At 35.8% G+C, this 26,134-nt stretch overlaps 1 protein-coding gene across 4 annotated transcripts in view; it reads right to left on the bottom strand.

The window, feature by feature from the left end:
- The window catches only part of LOC114669257 (transmembrane and coiled-coil domains protein 1-like), a 174,539-nt gene that overhangs the window by 59,655 nt on the left and 88,750 nt on the right, over positions 1-26,134 (bottom strand). Inside the window, exon 1 of one of the 4 annotated variants that reach the window (XM_028825470.2) lies at positions 23,027-23,719. The exons of the other annotated variants lie outside the window; for them this stretch is intronic. Within the exon in view, the coding sequence (XP_028681303.2) occupies positions 23,027-23,065 (39 nt within the window). The 5' untranslated portion in view covers positions 23,066-23,719. Of the gene's footprint in view, positions 1-23,026; positions 23,720-26,134 lie in introns of those variants that run through there. 4 annotated transcript variants of the gene reach the window in all.

Here is a 26,134-nt window from a genome sequence, read left to right as displayed (position 1 = left end):
TTAAAGACCACAAAAAAGGCAATTTCAATTCAGTTTGTCATTTAATTTAACATACTGGAACAATAATTTGATTTGTAAAATAAACAAAAAAGAAATAGTAATGCGTGCTTTTTTGTAAACTAACATTTCTTACCACTTTGCTAAGTAAACAAATAAGCCTGTTAATAGTGCAAATGCTTTTCTATGGCTTTTGCAAATCTGCACAGTCAGCTTCTTACTCAGAAAGATAATGTGTATCTAACAGACTGGCATATGCTCAAACCATCATTCATTAAGCATGATAAGCGAAAATGTACAAAAAGTGACAAACATCAAAGTATCACATATTTACAGAATGAACACCATCTAAAAATATTTGTTTAAGTAATTTGGAACCATGCTCCCTTTAGTATGCCTAAGCTAATGTACTAATGCACTCAAAGGATCTGGTTACAGACAAGTGAAAAAGCATGTGATAACCTGTTCAAATTTTGGTCTAGGAGACACTCTTACAAATTGTGAAAACAATTTTAAGTAAAGGATCATAATTCATACTGAATTACATTAACCTCAAATAAAAGTTATTACTGCTACCTTTGATGTATATAAATATAATCACGAGGAAAATCAAAACATATGTAACCAACTAAAGTACTTAACTCAAAATAATATGTCAATTGTCTAAAACACAATTAAACTGGTACACGGTTTCTGATAGCAATATCTCCTGACAGATAGTTCTACCTGTATTATTAGTTGATAGTAGAGTTGGGGGGAAGTTTAGAAGTAGAGACATTTTCTTTAAGCTATGTGACTGATATTATGAGGATCTGTTGAAATGTAGAAGTAATTAATTTTATTGGTACTGTGGGCTATGGCCGGCCTTTCATCCCAGCCAATATTCCCAGGCTGCCAGATGGAGCCCGCCCTGCAGCATGGAGGTGCCTCGAAGGCCAGCAGGGAATCCTGGACAATGGAGTTTTTATCCACAGCCCTGCTGGATACCATGGGGGCTGCTAGAGGACGCTGCAGGGAGGCCCAGAGACTCTTACGTGCCCTATAACCCGGAAGTACGTCTTAGTCACAGTGACAGGAGGAATGACGTGCTTCCGGGATGAAGAAGAAGAGTTTTTATATGACCCAGAAGTGTTCCTAGTCACATGGACAGAGAGCGCAAAACACTTCCAGGCCAAGGACTATAAAAGGGCTGTGGGAGATCCCAGACGTTGAGCTGAGCTGGTTGGAAGAGTGGCAACGTGTCTGGGAGAGTGGAGGATTATTGTTTAGAGTACTGATTATTGATAATTGTTTATTGGAGTATTGTGGAGTGTAGGTGCTTTGTGCATATAGTTATTATAAATAAACCATTATTTGGACTTTTACCTGGTGTCTGGCGTACAGTCTGAGGGTTCAAGGGTGCGATAGCGCCCCCTATCAGTCACAGTACTTACGCTACATAACAAAACACACTCCTGCTGCATTATAACTGTTCTGCCATTGACAGGAAAAAAAATATTTTGAATTGATCAGAAAATGGGATCTCCAAAAATGTGGTCAAAATATCAAAGTAAGAATCAGAAAAGCCAATAAGTCAAAGTGCATTAAAACAATCCAGAAACATAATCCAAAATAAAAGACAAAAGTACATAAAGAAAGTCTAATAGCCCTAAGAAATCTTCAAGAAAACTAACTCTTAACACTGCAAAATAGTGCTTTTTTTTTTTAGAAAATCCAAAATCTTGGACAAACTATACACCATGGTCCTGACCTTTGTATGACCGCACTGGCAATGTCATATGATGTGACTTCTGGTGCCACATGCACTACATAGGAATGAGTCACAGAAACAGTGGCATCCACAGCAGAACAAAATTGCATTAAGGTAAATATACAACACTAAAAAAAGACAATGAACTACAGAAATAAACTTCAAATCACGAAGTAGACAATAATAAAGTATCATTACAGTCCCAAAACAAATATTCCTGGGCAAAATTAATACAGCATCAGGTGTAAATAAATAAACAAGTGTTATTTATTTTAAATAAATATATATTAGTGCTACTGCAGAAATTCCTATACTAAATGCTCTGTCCAAAATTAATGTTGATAATTTGAGCTCATTTTGGTTTTCACAATATTACTGCAAAGAAAGAAATTCATATGAAACAAGCGGTTTGCAAATATTTCTAAATTATAATCAAGTATTCAGAATAAAGTTTCAACTAATCAATGCCATTGATAATAATTAATAACTGAAAATAGTTGCCAAAGAATTATTGATAAGTTGCCTTATTACAGATTAGGCACATCACTTCAGTGACCAAGAGTAATGTTAATCAGATTTTGAGATATGGTGGAGACACAAGATGTAAATAGGGTAAAGGGTTTAAGAGGGAAGAAATTAAAAGAGTGGCAAAATTTCAAAATTACATCTGATTAGAAATGTGTGTTTGGAAAGAACTGCAAAAATGAGCTTACTCAGTATAGGAGCACAACCATGAGCATCTTAAAAGAGAACACATCGGAATAATGATGATCCCTTTTTCATTCACACTTTTGCATAATATGGAAGCACTATCAGTGTCATTTTCTTCTGTTTTTCAAAATTTTATGTGATAGTGTTGAATCTAAGTCATAAATAATATGCAAAGTTTCCCCTGCAGAGAATTCCTTTTTAGGATAACAACTGTGACTCTGTTCAACTTCTGTTCCTTCCTGCCATCTAGTGGATTAAATCAAACAATTCATTATACACACCTTTTGTTGAAGTTTAATATTGGTTTAGCCTTCTACTCTTTGATGTTCAGAACAGCCTTGAAAATGTTAAACTAGACTTTACAATCAGTAACAAGACTTGTAGCCATGGACTTTATTGGCAAATGTAATTTTAGATCATACTTGTACAACTGCTATGTAGGAGAGAACTGTGGAAGGAATAAAGCTTCACATTTGAATCAAATGCTTGCACTTTTGCACCAATGCTGCATTTTTTAAAAACTTGCTAGTTAATCAAGATGGTAATCGGACAACTAATTATTAAGCAAAGTAGATGTTAGAAAGGTTGTGGCTGTCTCTCCAAATCTGGCTGACAAAAGCACTTTAAAGCTGATGTATAGTGTATTTTAAATTTATAAATAAAATAAACAATTGATAAAAAAAGAAACCCAAAACTCAAAGAGAATGCAAAGAAGCAATAAATGTTTAGCTAAAATCACTTGTCACATTCAAGTCATGTTCACAGGTTTGTGCAGATGCTTTATTTGCTCTTGTTCTGATTGGCCAGATTTAATTTCTACAGTATGTCAGCTTGCAAATAAGTTCAGAGAAAAAAAAATGCTAATGAGTAGGGCTGATGATAATGACAATTATCAAATATTTGAAACTCCTCGAAACCAATAATTGCGTGGAGTGTTATTTTTTGATAAGGTGTTTTTCAGTTTAAGGTCTACATGGAACTGATTTTTTTCTTAATCCACTTTTGTTTGTGTTGTAAAATTTTTATCCTGCCCAGTAAAATACTCAAGTTCCATCTTTAACACGGATTTGTGTAGGACCTGCATGATTTCAGCTGGAATATGTACATCTAAATGTCAATTAAACATTTAGTCCACAAAATATTTTGTCAGAAATAGTTACAATATAGTTAAACAGCCTGAGAAATACAACCAGGCATTTACATTTTCTATTATTTGTTTATTCACTTGTCATTTTTTGTACTTACTGTAAATGTTAGGAAGTTCTACGCTACTGGGGCTCCTTTATACCAACAGTAATATGTATGCACAATGCCTCACTGCAACTGTAACTAACAAGTCAGAGGTTTTCTCCTATTTCTTTTTAATTTTTAACCTTTTAATCATTCTAGTGTGTGTTCAGACCGAAGTGTCTATCTATCTATCTATCTATCTATCTATCTATCTATCTATCTATCTATCTAGTATCTGTAAAAAGCCATATATCCCCCTGAGGACAAATAAAGTTCTGTCTATCTGTGCAGTCTATGGACTGAGCTTAGGACAGCCAAAATAAAAATAGTGGAAGTCAAAGGCCCCTGGATAAGTATCTGTCTTTTTTGCCTTTCTTCTTTTCTGTCACTACCAACACTGAAGCAAATTTCTTTCAGAACAAGATTAGAAATTCTACTGATACAGCTTGTTCTCTGTTTTTGCATACTGTATATTGTAAATACTTCAAAACCTCCTTCTCCAAACTCCTTGATGGGTGATGATTTTCCTGCTTTTGAGTTCACAATATAGTGGCTGCCACCAGTAGCCAATTCTCATCAGACCTGCACAGTATAACATTTTCCATTTTCTCACCACTCTTCATTAGTGATGTAGCAAAGAAAAGAATAACTAGTCTTGTGTTGGTCTGTTTGGTGCACAGCTCTTCACTTGTGGTGGTAAATTTTGTAAACTTTCTCTTTAAAACGTGTTTCAAAACAGCCCAAGACTCATGTCTACTTGATTATGTTGACTTCTTGTGAAAGTCACTTTGGATAAAAGTGCCCATTAAGTGAGTAAATTTGAATCTAAGTTTTAATTGAAAAGTCATCTTTCTATTGTAGAGTATATTCAATTGTACTGTAGTACTATCGTCCAAAATATTTTTTTTTCAGATTACCTATTTTTTGGCTATATCACCCTTGACTCCAGGTGACAGGAGCTTGGTAAAAGAGAAGAAATTAAGTTTTTTTCTGTCATTAGCCTCTTTTGTTCTATGATGACTAGATCACCTTTCAACGTTATGAAGAATGGTATGCATTTCATCATACTCAGGGGAGAAAAGGGAACAGTAGTGAAAAACTGAAGTAGTGAAGGGAAAAGAAGGCAGTGGCAGAAGACAGGACATTAGGATGAGGAGAAGAGGATGAAGAGTAGGAGGTGAGATGGAAGAGAGAGAGAACCACAGCTAGACAGGAAATCTGAACATATATTCAAACAGACTCAACTGTCTTAACACACAAGGACTTGGTACAGTTGATCAGAATACCAAATGACCCTCGGCAGGGAGCAAGATCTCTAGACAAGAAAAAGTCCAAATCAGTGAGACCAGACATAGCACAACTTATATCCATTGCAACGTTACAGATTAATAAAGCTAAGTAGATATAATTAGAACAGTCTGCAATACAGGTATAGCACCATAATCTGACAACTGCACACGTCTCCTTATAAACACAACAGAATGTCTAAGGTACCCTATTTTGCAGTGAGACCATATGGACAGCAACCATTTTGAATGACATAAGTTCAATGACAGAGGCAGTAGAATTTTCAAAAACCTTCACAGCACAGTTCATTAATATTTTGGCCCACTGGGATAATAGCAGTCTGTGGAGAAGAAACCATCTTGGAATAGGTTAAAATTTTCAAGGCGCTGTGCCAGCCATTTTGCTTCTGTAACAGGATGGATGTGGAAGCTTGGAATGAACAGTGTCACACATGTGCGCATGGGAGGCAGCTGAAGGGCAGTGACGGCAGTTCTGAGATATGCCAGGAGGTGGCAGAGTGCACTGACTCTTTTTCTCTCTTGCCTGCAGACCATTCCCGGGAGATTCCACCTGGCTCTCGTAACATCATTTCCGGGACCGAGCCAATGGAAGGAGACCTTACTGGCTCCTTCCCCTCTGACGTCACGTCCGGGCCCGAACCAATGGAGAACAAACACGTCCCTGATCCTTATGACCTCACTTCCTGTCTTCCCCTTTAAAACCCTGCCCTTTGTCCTAATTCCTCAGTCTTGTCTTGGACTCAATTGTATGCACATCAGTGCTGTGTATTGTGATAAAAACGACTTTTGCAGCCAGGATACCAGATTATACGGGTGGCTGCCCCAACCCTTTATCTTAGTATGTCTCGTTCTTGTGACAACAGTCACATCAGAGAGCACATAAGCCAAATAATAAACATTAAATTGTCCTTTAGAAGCAACAGGCAAGAGGAGAGTAACAAGTGGAAATTTTAGGTAAAGTTCAGGAACAATCAGTAAGATTTAGTAAGGCATCCTAGATGAGCTCAAATGTGATTATTCATAGGAATGACTAAATGTCCGTGCACAACAGGAGCCAGTGTACAGCATGTGCTGTTTCCTATTAAAATCACTAGAAGAACAAGACCAGAAACTGTAAAAGTCTTCCATGTGGCTTGGTGACAGGCAGAAATGTAGAACTGTATGTCCACGAATGGGTTGGAGAGAGGCTGAGTGTCAGTACTTCAGCAACACCAGCTTTATTCAACTTGAAATAGGAACAGCACGGTTATTTATTGTAGCGGGATCTACCACTCTCCTATATACAGAAACAGCAAACAGGCAAGGTCAGGGCCAGGTCAGTGGCTAAGTTATACAGTTCCCTGCATTTATAATGTTCCTTGCATCACTCATCGGGGACAGGCACTTACAGCGTGACCACAATCAGCTCATAGTTGCTTCCATGGCACTATGAACCTGTGGTTGTCTCAGTGACAGACAAGCAGCATTCCACAGACACGGAAATCACGCATCTCAGCATGTCGTTCTGTGGGTGGTGTGGTCCCAAAACAGTTCAGAAACCTCACTGTATATATATAAATATATACAGGTGCTGGTCATAAAATTAGAATATCATGACAAAGTTGATTTATTTCAGTAATTCCATTCAAAAAGTGAAACTTGTATATTAGATTCATTCATTACACAGAGACTGATGTATTTCAAATGTTTATTTCTTTTAATGTTGATGATTATAACTGACAACTAATGAAAGTGCCAAATTCAGTATCTTGGAAAATTAGAATATCAATTAAGACCAATGCAAAAAAAGGATTTTTAGAAATGTTGGCCAACTGAAAGGTATGAACATGAAAAGTATGTGCATGTACAGCACTCAATATTTAGTTGGGGCTCCTTTGGCCTGGATTACTGCAGCAATGCGGCGTGGCATGGAGTCGATCAGTCTGTGGCACTGCTCAGGTATGGATAGATAGATAGATAGATAGATAGATAGATAGATAGATAGATAGATAGATAGATAGATAGATAGATAGATAGATAGATAGATAGATAGATAGATAGATAGATAGATACTTTATTAATCCCAAGGGGAAATTCACATACTCCAGCAGCACCTTACTGATACAAAAAAAAATATTAAAGATTGATAATAATGCAGGTAAAAAACAGACAATATCTTTGTATAATGTTAATGTTTACCCAAACCCCCCCCCCCCCCCCCCCCCGGGTGGAATTGAAGAGTCACATAGTTTGGGGGAGGAACGATCTTCTCAGTCTATCAGTGGAGCAGGACAGTGACAGCAGTCTGTCGCTGAAGCTGCTCTTCTGTCTGGAGATGACACTGTTTAGTGGATGCAGTGGATTTTCCATAACTGATAGGAGCCTGCTGAGCGCTCGTCTCTCTGCCACAGATGTCAAACTGTCCAGCTCCATGCCAACAATAGAGCCTGCCTTCCTCACCAGTTTGTCCAGGCGTGAGGCGTCTTTCTTCTTAATGCTGCCTCCCCAGCACACCACCGCGTAGAACAGGGCGCTCGCCACAACAGTCTAACAGAACATCTGCAGCATCTTATTGCAGATGTTGAAGGACGCCAGCCTTCTAAGGAAGTATAACCGGCTCTGTCCTTTCTTACACAGAGCATCAGTATTGGCAGTCCAGTCTAATTTATCATCCAGCTGCACTTCCGGGTATTTATAGGTCTGCACCCTCTGCACACAGTCACCTCTGATGATCACGGGGTCCATGAGGGGTCTGGGCCTCCTAAAATCCACCACCAGCTCCTTGGTTTTGCTGGTGTTCAGGTGTAGGTGGTTTGAGTCGCACCATTTAACAAACTCATTGATTAGGTCCCTATACTCCTCCTCCTGCCCACTCCTGATGCAGCCCACGATAGCAGTGTCATCAGCGAACTTTTGCACGTGGCAGGACTCCGAGTTGTATTGGAAGTCCGATGTATATAGGCTGAACAGGACCGGAGAAAGTACAGTCCCCTGTGGCGCTCTTATGTTGCTGACCACAATGTCAGACATGCAGAGCCCATGTTGCTCTGATAGTGGCCTTCAGCTCTTCTGAATTGTTGGGTCTGGCATATTGCATCTTCCTCTTCACAATACCCCATAGATTTTCTATGGGGTTAAGGTCAGGCGAGTTTGCTGGCCAATCAAGAACAGGGATACCATGGTCCTTAAACCAGGTACTGGTAGCTTTGGCACTGTGTGCAGGTGCCAGGTCCTGTTGGAAAATGAAATCTGCATCTCCATAAAGTTCGTCAGCAGCAGGAAGCATGAAGTGTTCTAAAACTTCCTGGTAGACGGCTGCATTGACCTTGGACCTCAGAAAACACAATGGACCAACACCAGCAGATGACATGGCACCCCCAACCATCACTGACTGTGGAAACTTTACTCTGGACCTCACGCAACGTGGATTCTGTGCCTCTCCTCTCTTCCTCCAGACTCTGGGACCTTGATTTCCACAGGAAATGCAAAATTTACTTTCATCAGAGAACATAACTTTGGACCACTCAGCAGCAGTCCAGTCCTTTTTGTCTTTAGCCCAGGCGAGACGCTTCTGACGCTGTCTCTTGTTCAAGAGTGGCTTGACACAAGGAATGCGACAGCTGAAACCCATGTCTTGCATACGTCTGTGTGTGGTGGTTCTTGAAGCACTGACTCCAGCTGCAGTCCACTCTTTGTGAATCTCCCCCACATTTTTGAATGGGTTTTGTTTCACAATCCTCTCCAGGGTGCGATTATCCCTATTGCTTATACACTTTTTTCTACCACATCTTGTCCTTCCCTTCGCCTCTCTATTAATGTGCTTGGACACAGAGCTCTGTGAACAGCCAGCCTCTTTAGCAATGACCTTTTGTGTCTTGCCCTCCTTGTGCAAGGTGTCAATGGTCGTCTTTTGGACAACTGTCAAGTCAGCAGTCTTCCCCATGATTGTGTAGCCTACAGAACTGGACTGAGAGACCATTTAAAGGCTTTTGCAGGTGTTTTGAGTTAATTAGCTGATTAGAGTGTGGCACCAGGTGTCTTCAATATTGAACCTTTTCACAATATTCTAATTTTCCGAGATACTGAATTTGGGACTTTCATTAGTAGTCAGTTATAATCATCAACATTAAAAGAAATAAACATTTGAAATACATCAGTCTGTGTGTAATGAATGAATCTAATAGACAAGTTTCACTTTCTGAATGGAATTACTGAAATAAATGAACTTTGTCATGATATTCTAATTTTATGACCAGCACCTGTATATATTATATATATATATATATATATATATATATATATATATATATATATATATATATATACAAAGTATATATATATATGCACATAGATAAATGAAAAAAGGATGTCTTATTTTACCTAAAATTTGAAAAGAACAAAAATGGTCACAAAACAACAGTGTAAAGCATTTCAGTACTACTTCATATTGTGCTCCTATCATATAAAACTTCAAATTTGCTAGGGATGAGATGCTAAGATTGATTTCATACTCATTGTACTGCAATTAAAATACTGTAAATAAATAAAATGATAAAAATAAATAAAATTTGTTGTTTTGTGGATGATAAGGAATGATGATTACTGTTGTTCTCAAAATTGTATGTTTATAATGATGTCTATTTGTATGAACCTCATTGACATTGGAAATTAGGTAACGCCATGCCTCTGTCTGCTTTAAGGCTCAGAAGAGTTCATTTTTTATTTTAGACTTTTTGTATTACAAATAAAAGGTTGCAATGTGCATCCAGGTTTTAAAGAATGATCGATTAATATTTAATGGAATGGACTCTAATAAAAATATAAAATGGTGTAAGAATATTAATTTTAGCCATTTTAAAAACAAATAAAATTCTATGCATCAGTATTCCATTAAAACTTGAAGCTATATGACAAATCTATCACCTGGCATTTAATTAATTAACCTCTAAAATGCAGCCAGGCTGCTGGAGAAAAAATGTATTGTAATAACTGAAGAAGATACTGTATCCAAAAATAAGGCAACAGAATGAACAGAGAAAGAGGCCTTAGTATGTTATTATAAAACATATTTCCAAATTAAATTTAAAGAGGTTGAAAAAACTTTATATAATTACATTCACATTTATGGCCATTTGTAGTCATATCAGTAAGAAATATAAAAATCACATTTTAGTGTAAAGATCCCAGCCATCTCTAAGAATCCATTTATATAAATTAAGCAATAATCCAATCATTAATAGATATATTCCATGGACACGGATAGCATAAGCAAAAGCAAAACACATTACACATTCCTGCTGCATGTGATGCACATTAGGGTGAAAAAAAAGCTGAAGGAATAGTTTTTTTTTGTTGGTTTAATCTATCAACTGGTCCCAAGCAATATTATGTGTTCTACTTGAGATAGGTAGTATGTACTATGGGAGGCCCTGACATCTATACTAAGATTTTCAGGCTGATTTGAGATTTAAAAGGATAAGAAAGAGACAACTTTGCCTTGTTTATTGCAAAGTGAACTATGAAAGACTGTTCAATTCTTAAAATAAAGTAATACCATATATCATACACACAACTGGTTCTTATGATGCTACTGGTTGCTTGCATTCATCACCTTGATAAATATTTAAAACGTATTAAAAAAGTTATTTATATTATACAACAATGCTCACTTTAATTCTGCCTTTTTACAAGTACAATATACCTTGTGCTATTGCAATTCTATGCCACAGTCTTAAAAGAAAGTTCAAAGACAGCAACACTATGTACTACAGATTGAAAGAAGTACATGCTTTTGCAATTAACACTTCCTTCCGATGTCTGGGACATAAGGTATTTAGCCTTATCTTTTCTTTTCTTTAAAAATGAGTAATTTGCTTTTTTGATGAAGAAGCTGTATGTATGTTTGTTTTTACTCACATTTAAAGCAATTACAGTATATGTAGATTACAAAAAAATACAATCTAAAAATGAGCATCCTTTGGTCTATGAGAAAGCTGCAAAAACGAAACAACCAGAAACCACAAGCAGGGTTTAAACTTCTTACTAAGCTTTATGATGAATGTGTGAAAGTTCACTCTAAAGGCAATGAATTATGTTATCACACTTATTGTTTTAATCTATCAAACCAGAATTGCCTCATTGGCTTCAGTGCCAAACTAGATTAAAAATTCTACATCCAAGGAATAAAGCAAATGAAGCACTGCAATAAATACTATACATTTGAATTTACTTATTTTTATTTTTTTAATATATTGTTTTCATAGCCACCCTTCAGGATCACAGCTTAAATAACAATTCCTTAATTATGGAGTTTTTACCTAGTAAATACAGAAGTAACTCTTTACCCTGTACATACAGAAGTAACTAAAGATTAGTGGAAACTACTTGCATGGCAATTGTGTACTTGTTAAGTAATTTGTTTTTTACCTATAAAAACTTGGAACCTCCATAAAATAGGAATAGAATAATACTTCCGTAAACAGCATATTTCTTTTTTCTGTGATTTTCTCCAATATAAAACAAACATTAAAAGAGTTTCAAGACTTTGAAATAAAAACACCACAAAGAATAAAATTTGAAGTGTAAGAGTTGTTATTCAGTAAAATTAAAGAATTGTTCAAGGAATTAAATACCTGTATGTATAACATAATATTATATCACATATTATTTAAACCATAAATATACAGTAGGACATTGGAGATTAAAGCAAGGGAGGCTCTGCACTTGTACAATACATCTCATAACATAGCCAAAATACTTTCACAAAGCACAAAGTTTATTTCCTAAGTACCTCCAGGCCTCTGTACCTTCCTGCCAGTTATCTCCTTTAACAACACCTTATAAAACAGACATGAACGTAATCTGTCACTGCTTCACAACAATCTCATCTGCATGTATTTATACTTGTACAGGGAGGATTCTAAGACATAGAACACTGATAGAGGCAACATGTCAGGATGGACTAAATTTAACTTCTCCAGTAGCTTTAATCTACTCATTCATCAGTAATATCTTTAGTTTCTGCTATCCCTCAAGATTATTTACAACACTCTGTGAATAATTTGTCATTTTTTATATTAGGCTCTTGGCTTTAAAAAGATTTAATTTAATGTTTACTGTAAAGTGTTTTGATATATGTTAATATTAGTTTTTAATGGAGAAAAAAAAAACATTTCACGGCAATACAAATTAAACCAAGGCTTTGGTTTTACATTTGTGTAAATAGATCCTTTACGTAAAAAATACTAATAAATATCACATTATCACAAGATTGATGAGGAATTCATAAAGACAATCCTTAGGTTTCTGACATGACCTCAACAGCTCTCCAGTAATTCCTAGTGTAATTTTATACCGTTCCTCTTATATTACTTGAAAATATGACACCTCACACTTTCCAACACTTTGTTTGCAGCCATGTTACACTTCTAACGCATAAGGGAAAAACAATGAGAAAAAAAAAACAGACTTTAACTGTCAAAGTGCACAAGAATAGTTTTAACTAATACTTTAATAATGTCCCTTTGTCAAATGTACATTTACAATTAATAGCACTAGTAACGATAGGGGAAACAAGCTGAAGTTTCAGTATTTACTCTGAATGCAAGGGCAAGTTTTTGATATATTTGGTTCAAGGTTCAAGGACCAAGTTTTTTTATTTTGTCATGTTTACACAAGAAATTTGATTTCTCAGGTGCATCCAGTAACGAACAGAAAAAAATAAAACAAACAAATAGAGAAAAAAGATAGGTTAAAAACTTATGAAAAAATTCTAAAATGTTTTCATCATTTGGGAAAAATATATTTTATTTAAAACTACTTTTAGCAGTTTGATAATACACTTTACCTAAAACTGGTACAGGATACAAAGAAAAACTCTAAACTTCTGGAGATGTAAAAAAATATTATCTCTGATATTCCTTATTAGGGCACTGGGAAGAAAGGAATTTCTGGAGCGAATGGTGTGGGGTTTCAAGGGAACTATGTTCTCTGATTCAGGGAATGTAAGTTCTATGTTTACAGTAATGGGTGTCTATTGTCAATTGAGATAATTTCCAGTTTTTTTTTTTTTCAGCATTGCTCTCTGACACAAACTTACCAAATTATCTACATCAGCCCAATAACATTACCTGCATGATGTGCTGGAGCTTTTTTAAGTTTTGGTTTGTCAGAATACTGAACAAGACTATGAAGACGAAACCTTCAACAGACCGGATCACACTGCAATAAAAGGACAACATGAGGTCCTTGACCACTTTAATTAGTCTGAGTTTACAAAGAAGAAATAAGTGCTGATTTCATTTACAGAATATTTGTTTGTGTTTGTACTCAAATTAAGTTTGTTATCTACAGTCATGGCCGAAATTATCGGCACCCCTGGAATTTTCCCAGAAAATTGTTGCAATTACAAATGTTTTGGTATACACATGTTTATTTCCTTTATGTGCATTGGAACAACACAAAAAAACAGAAAAAAAAGCCAAATCTGACATCATGTCACACAGAACTCAAAAAATGTACCAGGTTACTAAACAATCCACATGATTTAAATAATCATTTTCATTCTGCATACATATATGTGTTCTCAGCATGGTGTCATCAGCATACCTGATAATGGAACAGAGGTCACTGTTAGGTCTCAGGTCACTTGTGTACAGAGTAAAAAGTAATGGTGATAACTAAAACACATCCTTGAGGACTTTCTGCATTACGATGAATGACTTTTGAAAAGTGTCCTGTAATTTGACTGGCTGTCAATAATTTAAAAGAAAGCCCTGAATCCATAATGTAACACAATGGGTTAACAATCATACTGTTCAATTTCTCAGTGAGTACATGAGGCTGGATGGTTTTGAACGATGAAGAAAACTCCAGAAATAATGCTCTGACATATGAACCTGGCTTATCCAGAAAAGTGTACATCTGATATACCGTAATTTAGCAATGAGTGTATCTGCTACACTTCTGTTTGCACAGTAAGCAAACTGGTTGTTATCTTGAAATGACTTTGTCTGTCATTAAAATGGTATAAATTGTTACTAAAATTGAAGTTCCTTCAGCTCAATAAAACATGAAAATAATTGAAAAATCTAGGATTTATGTAACCAAAAAACATTTTAGTTTATTACTTTTCTTGTGGGGGAAGTATATAACATATTGTAAATGTAGTAAACCTACACATATTTGACCAGTGGCGGACAGATAAGTATTATGACAAGAATTCAGAAGGATAGTGAAGCTACAGACTCCCTGTATGAATTGCATGTCAGTGTGTAATATGGTTCCAGCCACGTTCAAATAGTTCAGTGTTACATTACAGGGCATTGTACAGTCTTGGGAGAGTTTGTAGGTTTCAGACTTCTCCGTAGAGATTTTTGAATAGCAATATCTTAATGTAACTACTTCAGTGTTAAAAGTGCAATATTGCTTTTTTTAATGTACCAACAATTAAGAATAAACACCACATTTACAGTACCATAGTGCACTTTTCCTTTTGCTAGTATATGTCAATAAAACAGCAATGTGTGCCACATAATAAACAATTCTAAGTAGTTTTTTCCACAAATCAGTACTGTGAACTATACTATATATGGTGTACCAATACTATACTTTTTATTTGTTACATATTAGTAAAAATTTGCCAAATATCTCTTTATGAAAGCCAGTACAAATCACTCTTAAACGAATGGATGATATGTACTATATTAACATTGCTACACTACTCAATAAAGGGGCATAGGATTAGTTGTTAAAAGACAATCTTCCATATATATGGTTTTAAATTTTCTGAAAACCTTGGAAATTTGTTTTATTGCATTAAGAATGAGAAACAAACTATTAAACTGGGCACTAATGCAACAAAAAAAGCAGTCATCAAACCATGGACAGAGACAATGAATGCACCAATCAATAAATAAACAACACGATTTTCTTCAAGACACTGGCTTAAAAACATGCACAAAAACATTATATAATTTGACAATCATCCTGGTCTTAAAGCAACAAATAAAAGAAGTGAAAATATCTTCAATATTTAAATATTTTTGCAATAAAGCTGCTAGTACATGGCAATTATGGTCAAACAGCTCTCACTCAAGCCTGTACACAAGAGGAAGACTTTTCATTTTTGTGCCTTAACATGCATACACTACTTTTAAGATTTTCTTCCCTTTACTATTTTGAAATGTTTGCATTTTAAATACAACTTATAAAAGAAGGGATACCTAGACAATATGTTTGAACTCAGTAATATTTTAATAGTTCTGAGAGTCAGAATCAAGAGGAACAATTAATCCACAATAACACTCTATTCATGTATAACCATCTTAGCCTTCTTGCTGACAATAATACCATCATAGTTTGCTCCCACTGGAAACACAGGAGGTGATCTTGGGCCCTGCTATGCATGAAGAATTAAGGACTGCCACCTTAACCAGTTCAGTCAAGGATGAGCTCTGTACCTCTTAAACTATCTGCACACATCGAGTACACCACCTCTTGCTCATGTGAAAGAATTCATTATGCTTCTAAACAATGAAAGTGGTATACCTACTATTTAAATCTGGTTGTCTGTGGATTCTTAAGATGAAAAGTTCAAAAATAAAAGTGCTTACTTGGGGCTATGATTATTATTTGCTCAGATGCAATTGAACAAAGCTAAATATAATTTAATTTCGCAAAAAGGTAAACAGAGAAGCACACACCTTCGATTAAACACAAAGCATTGCTTGAAAGAATGTGAGTACCTGAACAATTATTATATTGGTCTAGAGGACTGTTAGAATTTGAACTTTCGCCATCTGAAAAAAAGGACTCTGTAATTATTTATATTCAAATTGTAGTCCTCTAATATCTTTAAGTGTGTAACACTGTAGTCCTTTGCTAAAAATACACAACTACTGGAAGGTAGAAATTCACAAATATGAACATATCCTACAATGATGGAACAGTGCTTACTCTTCTCCAGACAAGCTCCTGTCTAGGTCAGACAGACTGAGATACAGTGAGCAATGTATTTTTATACATTTATAGGATCATAATTATTTTTTGCTTGTTAAATTAATATGAAACCTAAACAGGACCTTTAAGAATGTGAAAAACAAGCTAAAATTAACTTCAAGGAATGTAAAAAAAAAAAAAAAAAAAAAAACACACACAAACTTTCCACACATATTTTTTTGATAATTCAACCCAGTTCAGACTATTCCAATATAGCACTCTTCATCGAGGACACACTCAGAGTACATACTTAAATTTACAAATATAAAACACATCATAAATGTATTTAACCAGGCAAAATGTACATATTGTAAATAATCACATATGCCAAGAAAAATAAATATACTGTAAATACAAAACATACAAACTGTTAAATAAAGCATCTGCACCCTAAAAATAAACAGATAATGGAGGATACTTTTACAAATGACTAACTCCAGGGATTGAAAATTTCACTCAAAGGTACATATGGTGTGTGTCCTGAACCACATGTTCCATAAAATATATATTATGAACTTGTTAAGGAACAATTGGTTATACTGCAAAGGAACTTGATTTAATTCATTAAAAACATGAAGCAAGTTTTCATCAGCATCTTTAATAGGACTTTGATGAGAGATTGTGCATGTTAGTTTGTTTGCCCTGACAGGTTTTGTCGATTTCCTTTTCTAAATTGCTCACAGTGTGGATGCGTGCAATGGCTGTTTGCCCAAAGATGTACTGGTAAACATTTAAGATGAATTATTGCTTTGCAGCCAATTGTGCCTCCTGTACACTTCAAGTATTTCCAGGAACTGTGTGAATAAAAAACAAATGGCTTAATATTAAGTACTTGAGGAGAGGTTAACATTTTATGCTTGCTGAAAAGCAAAACTAGGCTAAGTGAAATAAAAAAACAAAAAAAAACAAAGTGTGACAGCTGTTATTGATGGACATCCATTTTTGAGTGTCACCCTTTACCTGTTGTGATTTTAGTCCCAATTTACAGAAACAAAAGACAATGCATAATATATTTGAAAACTAAGACAAAAGAAAGTCAATTTTTCCTTTGCCGCAAGCTCTACTGCAGATAGCATTAAAGATAAAAGAGCAATTTTCACTCTGAAGATACATCTAGCTAGACCAGTTTACTCAATTTACTGTATGTACTGTATTATCACTATTTTAAGGAAAACAAAGAAGTGAAAGCCACATACAAGTAGTAAAAAGGAGACCATAAATGCAATTTTAAAATGTAACTATACCGCAAGAGCCAATTGCTGGTTTTGTAATTAGAACTTTTCAGAGTAGAGTAGAATAAAAACATTTCAAACAGATCCAGTGTCTTATATGCCCATTTAATGCTATTATATTTTAAAGACGTACAGTAAAACAATAGTTGTTTAATCTGATATTTTTGAGACTAGTGCTAAATATTGACATCTGCCATATATTAGAATATTTAACCATCCATTACTTTACTGGCACTGAATGACTCAGTTTAATGACTATACAAACTAAGGTAAACACAAATATTAACAATAATCACAAAAAAGAAGGAAGGGTGTATTGAGGACAAACTACGGCTTATAACCAAATAAAGACAGAGGCCGGCAGCAAACAAAGTGAAAAAAGAAAATCAAAAACAAGACAACAAAAGTGGAATTTATGACCAAGCCATAAATTAAATGCAGCACTCACTTACATTCTCTGGCATAATCAGAGGGAAACTGGCTCACATGGGAGCACAACTGAAGCTGCTGCCAAGCAGCTGGGGGTACCACCAGTAAAGACTAGATTGACTAGAAAGAAAGTCACAGATAAGCGAGGTGGAGCTATGAATATTTTCTAGTATGCCATCTTTAAGAATGCCAGTTAAGTGAGTTTGGCAGTTTATGAACTGAGAGATATCACAGACTTTACTGTATCAGTGTGAAAGCTGTAAATAACCGCTTTTGGACACACTTTATACACATGTAGCATGACAGGCAGCAATTGCTGACACTTGTGCAAATGCTTTACTTTAGAAAGGCCTTTTGCCTCTGACGGACCAGACATAGAAAACCTGTCCCAATTCAAAAATGAGTGATTCAAATTAAGGTAAATATATAATAATCCACTCACCAGACACATCTGTAAATGAAATAATCTTATTACATTTTGTCTAAACAATTCCATAATTTTAAATTTAGATGATTACTTATTCTGCAGTGACAACATTGAAACTGTACAGGAAACCAGAACTTCCCTTGTTTAAACTAAAGTCAACTTTCCTGATAACACACCTACAGTAAATGGGTAAACTGCTCATTGCCAGTGTCAGTACTATTTTCATTTGAATGCAATAAGATCAGAGAAGATCTATGGTATATATTGTGCCCAACACCAAGATCTGGGCCTTCTTTTATGAAACTTTGTGTGGATTTTACCGTGAAAATATTCACACACCCAAAATACAGAAATATGCATATGACAAGGAAAAAAATAAGATTAATAAAACCTGGCATATGCACGTTTCTATCCAATTTACCTTTTATAAATCTCATTCATCTTGTAAAATGTGCACGTGAACGTGCCTCGAACGCTGCCCCTGAACCATCCAAATATGGAGTCTGCTAATGTAGAACATCATCTCCCTCCTGACACGTAAAATTCTCCGCTGCCTGCATTCGAGTATCTGGCTATGATCTGCAACTGAAAGTGAAAGATCATGCGCTGTATAATAGCATCTCTCCTATAAACTCTGAGGGCCCTGTTTAAGTATAAGGCATCATTGTCCTAGCGGGTAGCCACTATCATCCAGTACATGTAATGAAGTGATTGTTGTTACAATGAATAGTATAGCCCATGTGAAACACTGATGGTTCAGCCAGTTACCATACTAACAAGCCAGCCACCATGTACAGGACCATCACGACCATGAAAGTTACTTTACTTCAAAATAAATGAATCATGGGTTGATCCAGGCCACTGACACACGACATTTACCAGCCATATCTTGGAAGACTTGTGCATTAATGGAGTGTAACTGTATACAGTTAACAAAATCATTTTTATTCTTGCTAGGTGCCCTTATTGCAATATGAATGCAGTAAAGTGCTCTGATTAAGAAAGCCGGACACTGCTGCAAATTGACTTTTTATCTTTTGTTTTGTTTTTCTTTTGTATGTACATCCACGCCATACGAGAACTGGATGTTGTGACTCACTGGTCAGTTAATTGCTTCCAGCACAGCAAATATAAAGGAGAGAAGCTTGGCTGAGATATTCATAACCTGTTCGCCAGTTCCCTGAGAAGTGACAACAGATGGCCAATAAAAACTGACAAAAAATGACAAATGTGTGTCATTGGCTCTCTTAAAAAGGAAACTAAAATACAGATTTGGCATAATATTCAGGGTTTTTGATATGTAATATGTTTGTCATATCAATACACATTATAATAATGGCTCAGTAATATGAATTATTATATGTGAGAGTCATCATTTAGCTGAATTCACTGCATTTCCCTGCTCGATTGAGAGTGTCGTCCTTTTCCAGTTTCTCCAAAATGTTGCATACCCATGGGTCAGAGATGCAGTAAATATACATGTTACCCAGTCAAGTTTTCTTTTATAAGTCTGGACATTTGCATGGGAAGTTGCTTGTATACATTTCAAACTTTTTTTGTGAATACACAAGCTTTATAAATGATGCCCATGAAGAAATGCAACAGTGTGAGAGACCTTTTATGTAAGTTAGAGCCTCACAAGTGGTTTCACAAAGGGCTCTGAGGAAAGTGTGAATAAATTGAAATGGTTTTGACAAAATGTGGGTGGAGTGCTCTATTTTTCCACTCCAGGAATATGATGGTATACATACACTTAGGGAAAACTGTTTGAAACCTTCCTGTGGAGAAACTTTTTAAATTTATTGCAATATTGGATGCACTCAAGATACATACTGCAAATTACAGAAATGCATTGAAAAGAAGATCTTTATTTGTTAGACACCTGATGTGGCATAGAAGATGCATAGAAGAATTTCATTTTTACCTGATAAAAACTAAACTATTCAAAATAAAATAAAGATGTTAAATACTATTTTGCTTATATATTTTCTTTTTTGTGTTCCTTTAAAACAACATCTTCAGTTTTTGTGACTGTGATGCTACCCTGACAGATGGAAAATACCTCAAGGGACCACAATCCTTTGTGCTCTCACATAACCAGAAGGAACATTTTGGCCTCCCATTTGAACCCCAAATCATATTACCTTCTTTCAAAAACAGAACAGAGTAAAGATAAACATTTTTTAATTGATTTCTACAATTTAATATACAGCATTTTTAGAGATTAACAGTCCATTCAGCAATTTACAGTGGTCTGCGGGAGGGTCTCTTAAGAAAGTTTAAAAGTAATATTAGCAATAAATATATTGTTCTGCACCATATAAGTCAATTTTTTCCATAAGTAAGAGTTGTGCTTTAACTCTTTTCAGTAGACTAATATACTATAATTAAAATTGACAGCCTGTATGCAACTTCTTGAAGGACATACAGTACATAATAATATATTCACTCACGCTGTGATTTTTTTTTTATTTCTCCCATTATTAGGTTGCAGGGAGCTTGAGCAAACCTGGCAGTACTGGGTGTTTGTGAGGAAATCAGATTAACTAAACCCTTGGAGAACACGCTTTTTATAATTTGGGCATAAACAATACTGGTATAGTCCTATAACAGGTTTATTCATATGGTAGCTGCAAATTTGTTCAGTGTTGCTGTGAAAATAAGACAAAGCAATTTGTGTGAAGCAGATGCAATTTACTGTTAAACCTTTAAAACAAAACTTCTTGTGCCACTATTTCAATAATTTAATACATGCAATCAATAATGTAATAAGGCGAAACCATTTCTAAACATTAAAGTTGAATAAAAAAAAGTTGAGAAGTTTAAAAAAATTGCTTGAGAAATAATGGCTTATGGATCAACTGACAAAGCAAATGTACAGCAAAAGAAGTTCAAGCAGTTAACAATTAGTGTGGCTAAGTTCTGCCAACACTTTGTTACTAGGCTATAGACTAAGTGATAAATGTCACATGCAAATACTATACATTAAACTAATTGAAAATGTCATTTGAATACAGAAGTGTGAGCTCTGAGTGTTCTGGTGAATGGTTTTGATCATAACCTAGTTTCAAACACTAACTTCCGTTTAGGTTTTGAAATGAGTTAATAAAATGTATATTTAAAAAATCCTGATATGTTTAACACAAGAAAATACAACAAAATACTGTATAACCATGTATAATACAAACTCCATTGATCTAGTTTTGTCAATGCACAGATGTGCACAGGTATATTTTCAACACCATTGTGATCAAAGCCATCATATCAAAGACTTTCTAAACAAGCCAATTAAATACTTGAATATGTTGTGTGTCAGTATTTTTAATAAAACATCACTCTTAGCCATCATTATCATCATGATCATAAAGTATTTTAAAATTATAAACTAATTCAACAAAAAAGCAAGATAACAAATGGGAGTACAAAACTATCTAAACCAAAGAGAAATCACACAGAAGCAGAATTTAGACAAAGTCTGTAAATATTGTGGTATCAGAATAAAAATACATTTACTGTACAGTACACAATAAAAGTTAAATATCAGTTAAACATCAACTAAATCTATACTAACATGTTAGATACAACAATCAAATAAATACTGAAGCAGCAGATGTAAAATGCAAGAAATATGTGAACATTTTGATTTATGAATAATTGTAGACCGAGTGAGTTGTAAATGTAAATGAGTTGAGAGTTGCACCATGGGGCTCATGACATCTCAGATGACTTACAGCTTAAACAGATAAGTTCTTAAGTACAGGCAATATTTCATATTTAAATTTATATACTTATAAAAATAACACTGACAGCATTTCAACTTCTCCATAAAAATAAGCAAAATGATAGGTAAGGCTGCCCTTTCAACTGAATTTCTGTCACAACACTAAAGGGTACAGGGATTTGATTATCATCCTAGATACAACTTTAACAACAGAGAGTGCAGACAGTTAGCTTGCAGGACTCTGTCACACTAAATAAAAAATTGTAATAATAAGAAAATTAGTAAGATTACTTCAAGTTAATAAAACGTATAAATAGTATGAAGTAAACTTTCATTGTATAATACCATTACATGTGCTCTACTTCATTTCAAAGAAAATGTATCAAAGCTAGAAATAAGCAGTAGACAAGAACAGAAAAAAAATTAATGGAAGACATCAACTGCTATTTCACAGTATTTTCCAAATATAGCATATTAGAAAATAATATCAATGTATATCACACACAGATACAGAGATAAACATTAAAAGTTACTGTCAACGTATTTGTTCGAGGTTAAGTTTATTAAAATGTACCAGCAATAAAATTATAACATTTCAGGTACTGTATTATAATTTTAAAAAGAAAGAATGATCCCAGTTGTATTAATTTTGTGAGAAAGTTTTAAGCAAATGGGCTCATAAATGAATAACTCAATAACATAGATCTAGAAAGTGTAGATTTTAAACAAGTTTTAAAGCTCAAGTTTCAAGGGGCTGTATTTTTCATGAAAATGTTTTAAATCTTACTGTAGCTGAAGATCAAAATAAAAGTACTGAATTTAAAAAACAAAAAAATTTATAAAGAGTTACAGACTAATAATAAACAGCACTTTTGAGTGTGCAATGCAGTCCTTACTCAGTATGCAGCAGACCATTACTAAGTACCACTTTATATTAAAATAAACACACCCTGGCAGAGACTTACGATCAACTCATGAGGCAGCCAGTAGTTACAATATCTTAATTCATTAACAAAATAAAAACTTTGCCCCTGGGAGGTTTTAAAAGAAGAGAAAATGCTCCTTTCCACTAATTGCATAAGCACCTGCCTAAAGATGCCAGTAAAAAGTGAGTCTTTTGTGTCTAAAAATCAAACAAAGACCTGCAGACGGGACTGAAAGGAGACATCTGTCCCTGGTGAACAGCTTTTATTAGTACACACTTAACATACACAAGACATTATTAGGATGAAAGGAAAAACCCACCTTGGAATGTTGCCTTCGCAAGCTGAATCGCTGTACCATTGTACAGCAGTTCTGCTATCCTCTAGATAAGACAGCAGCAATTCTAACTCATATAGCCGAGAGTAACAAAACTGGTGCCAGATAATTTTAAAAAAATGATAATCCCAACAAAGAAATCAAGCAGCTGTCTGTGTCCTTTCATGTTTTGCTTTTGCCTCTTCACAGCAAGACACTGAAATATTTGCACCACAACGTGCTAATAGTGAGACAGGCTTGGTCTTCTTCCTTTTCTATTCGTTTCTTTTTTTTTTTTTCTTTTTTCTAACACTTCCTGTGACTCAGCTGTGATGTCTCGTTGTAGAGAGTAAGTAGTGGGGGGGGTGGTGGTGTTGGATGTAGAGCTGGGAGGGGTGGAGGAAATGCCGGCCACCCCTCTGTCCTAGTGCCACTGGCAGCTAGAGGCAGATTTCAGCAGTTGTAGCCACCTGAGCCTTTCTCTATGTTTGATAACAGAAAGCAAGAGCAACATGAGCACTTAAGATCACCAGGGTGGGGCAGTCAAGCTGGCTGAAGATAACAACTCACAATGAACTCTACTCTGAAAGCTCTCCGAATTTCATATTATACACTGCATAATGAACAGTCTCTTGTACTGGTATACACAGACAAAACTATTATTAAATAAGAATAATTTTGAGAGCTCACAATTTGTTTTATCTTCCTACATGTTTTATACAGGTGTACCAAGCAGATATATAGCTAAGTAAATCTCAAATTAAAAACACCATAATATGTCAAGTTTCCCGTATGTGTGTGTATATATACAGTATATATATATATATATATATATATATATACAGTGCATCCGGAAAGTATTCACAGCACATCACTTTTTCCACATTTTGTTATGTTACAGCCTTATTCCAAAATGGATTCAATTCATTTTTTTCCTCAGAATTCTACACACAACACCCCATAATGACAACGTGAAAAAAGTTTACTTGAGGTTTTTGCAAATTTATTAAAAATAAAAAAACTGAGAAATCCCATGTATAAGTATTCACAGCCTTTGCTCAATACTTTGTCGATGCACCTTTGGCAGCAATTACAGCCTCAAGTCTTGTTGAATATGATGCCACAAGCTTGGCACACCTATCCTTGGCCAGTTTCGCCCATTCCTCTTTGCAGCACCTCTCAAGCTCCATCAGGTTGGATGGGAAGCATCGGTGCACAGCTATTTTAAGATCTCTCCAGAAATGTTCAATCGGATTCAAGTCTGGGCTCTGGCTGGGCCACTCAAGGACATTCACAGAGTTGTCCTGAAGCCACTCCTTTGATATCTTGGCTGTGTGCTTAGGGTCGTTGTCCTGCTGAAAGATGAACCGTCGCCCCAGTCTGAGGTCAAGAGTGCTCTGGAGCAGGTTTTCATCCAGGATGTCTCTGTACATTGCTGCAGTCATCTTTCCCTTTATCCTGACTAGTCTCCCAGTTCCTGCCGCTGAAAAACATCCCCACAGCATGATGTTGCCACCACCATGCTTCACTGTAGGGATGGTATTGGCCTGGTGATGAGCGGTGCCTGGTTTCCTCCAAATGTGACGCCTGGCATTCACACCAAAGAGTTCGATCTTTGTCTCATCAGACCAGAGAATTTTCTTTCTCATGGTCTGAGAATCCTTCAGGTACCTTTTGGCAAACTCCAGGCGGGCTGCCATGTACCTTTTACTAAGGAGTGGCTTCCATCTGGCCACTCTACCATACAGGCCTGATTTGTGGATTGCTGCAGAGATGGTTGTCCTTCTGGAAGGTTGTCCTCTCTCCACAGAGGACCTCTGGAGCTCTGACAGAGTGACCATCGGGTTCTTGGTCACCTCCCTGACTAAGGCCCTTCTCCCCCAATCGCTCAGTTTAGATGGCCAGCCAGCTCTAGGAAGAGTCCTGGTGGTTTCAAACTTCTTCCACTTAAGGATGATGGAGGCCACTGTGCTCATTGGGACCTTCAAAGCAGCAGATATTTTTCTGTAACCTTCCCCAGATTTGTGCCTCGAGACAATTCTGTCTCGGAGGTCTACAGACAATTCCTTTGACTTCATGCTTCGTTTGTGCTCTGACATGAACTGTCAACTGTGGGACCTTATATAGACAGGTGTGTGCCTTTCCAAGTCATGTCCAATCAACTGAATTTACCACAGGTGGACTCCAATTAAGCTGCAGAAATATCTCAAGGATGATCAGGGGAAACAGGATGCACCTGAGCTCAATTTTGAGCTTCACGGCAAAGGCTATGAATACTTATGTACATATGATTTCTCAGTTTTTTTATTTTTAATAAATTTGCAAAAACCTCAAGTAAACTTTTTTCACGTGGTCATTATGGGGTGTTGTGTGTAGAATTCTGAGGAAAAAAATGAATTTAATCCATTTTGGAATAAGGCTGTAACATAACAAAATGTGGAAAAAGTGATGCACTGTGAATACTTTCTGGATACACTGTATATATATATATATATATATATATATATATATATATATATACACACACACACACACACACACACACACGGTATACATATACAAATTGTCATACATGAGTGAGCAGGGGGCATCTTCAGGGTTTTTATGTTACTTGTAATTCTGCTCCACATCAAGGGCTGGTGCTCTCATTTACACCCTGTCCCTCTTTTACCCTCAGGTCTGGAGACTGGTGACCTAATTTCTACTTTTTTACAAGCTCTAAACCTCCAGTTGCAGAGAATAAAACTGCAACCTTGATGGAAGACATCAGTGACACCAAGACTCACACCTGAATTAGACACCATAGTACTCACCACTCTAACCAAATTTTTTGGCTTTTCATCACTGCAAATAAGCAGGGTTCAAAAGGTGCACTTTATCTGTCCTTGCTTCATTTACACTGGCGTAGTCAGCAGGATTTGAACTGGAATATGAGTGATCCAGTGGACCTTGCAAAGGTGCTGGTATTCCAGACTGAACAGCTTCAGACCCTCCAGGTTCACCACACAGGGGACTGACTGTGCAGAGGTGGAAGCCCAACGCACAGTATGAGAAGATTAACAGAAAAAGAGCCTTTAGATCTTATCAGGTATCTGTGCCACTCAGACCTAAAGA

Source organism: Erpetoichthys calabaricus, chromosome 18, assembly GCF_900747795.2.
Source record: "Erpetoichthys calabaricus chromosome 18, fErpCal1.3, whole genome shotgun sequence".
Classification (NCBI taxonomy): Eukaryota; Metazoa; Chordata; class Cladistia; order Polypteriformes; family Polypteridae; genus Erpetoichthys; species Erpetoichthys calabaricus.
Note: the sequence above shows the minus strand (reverse complement) of the source record. Positions and strands in the feature narration are given on the sequence as shown.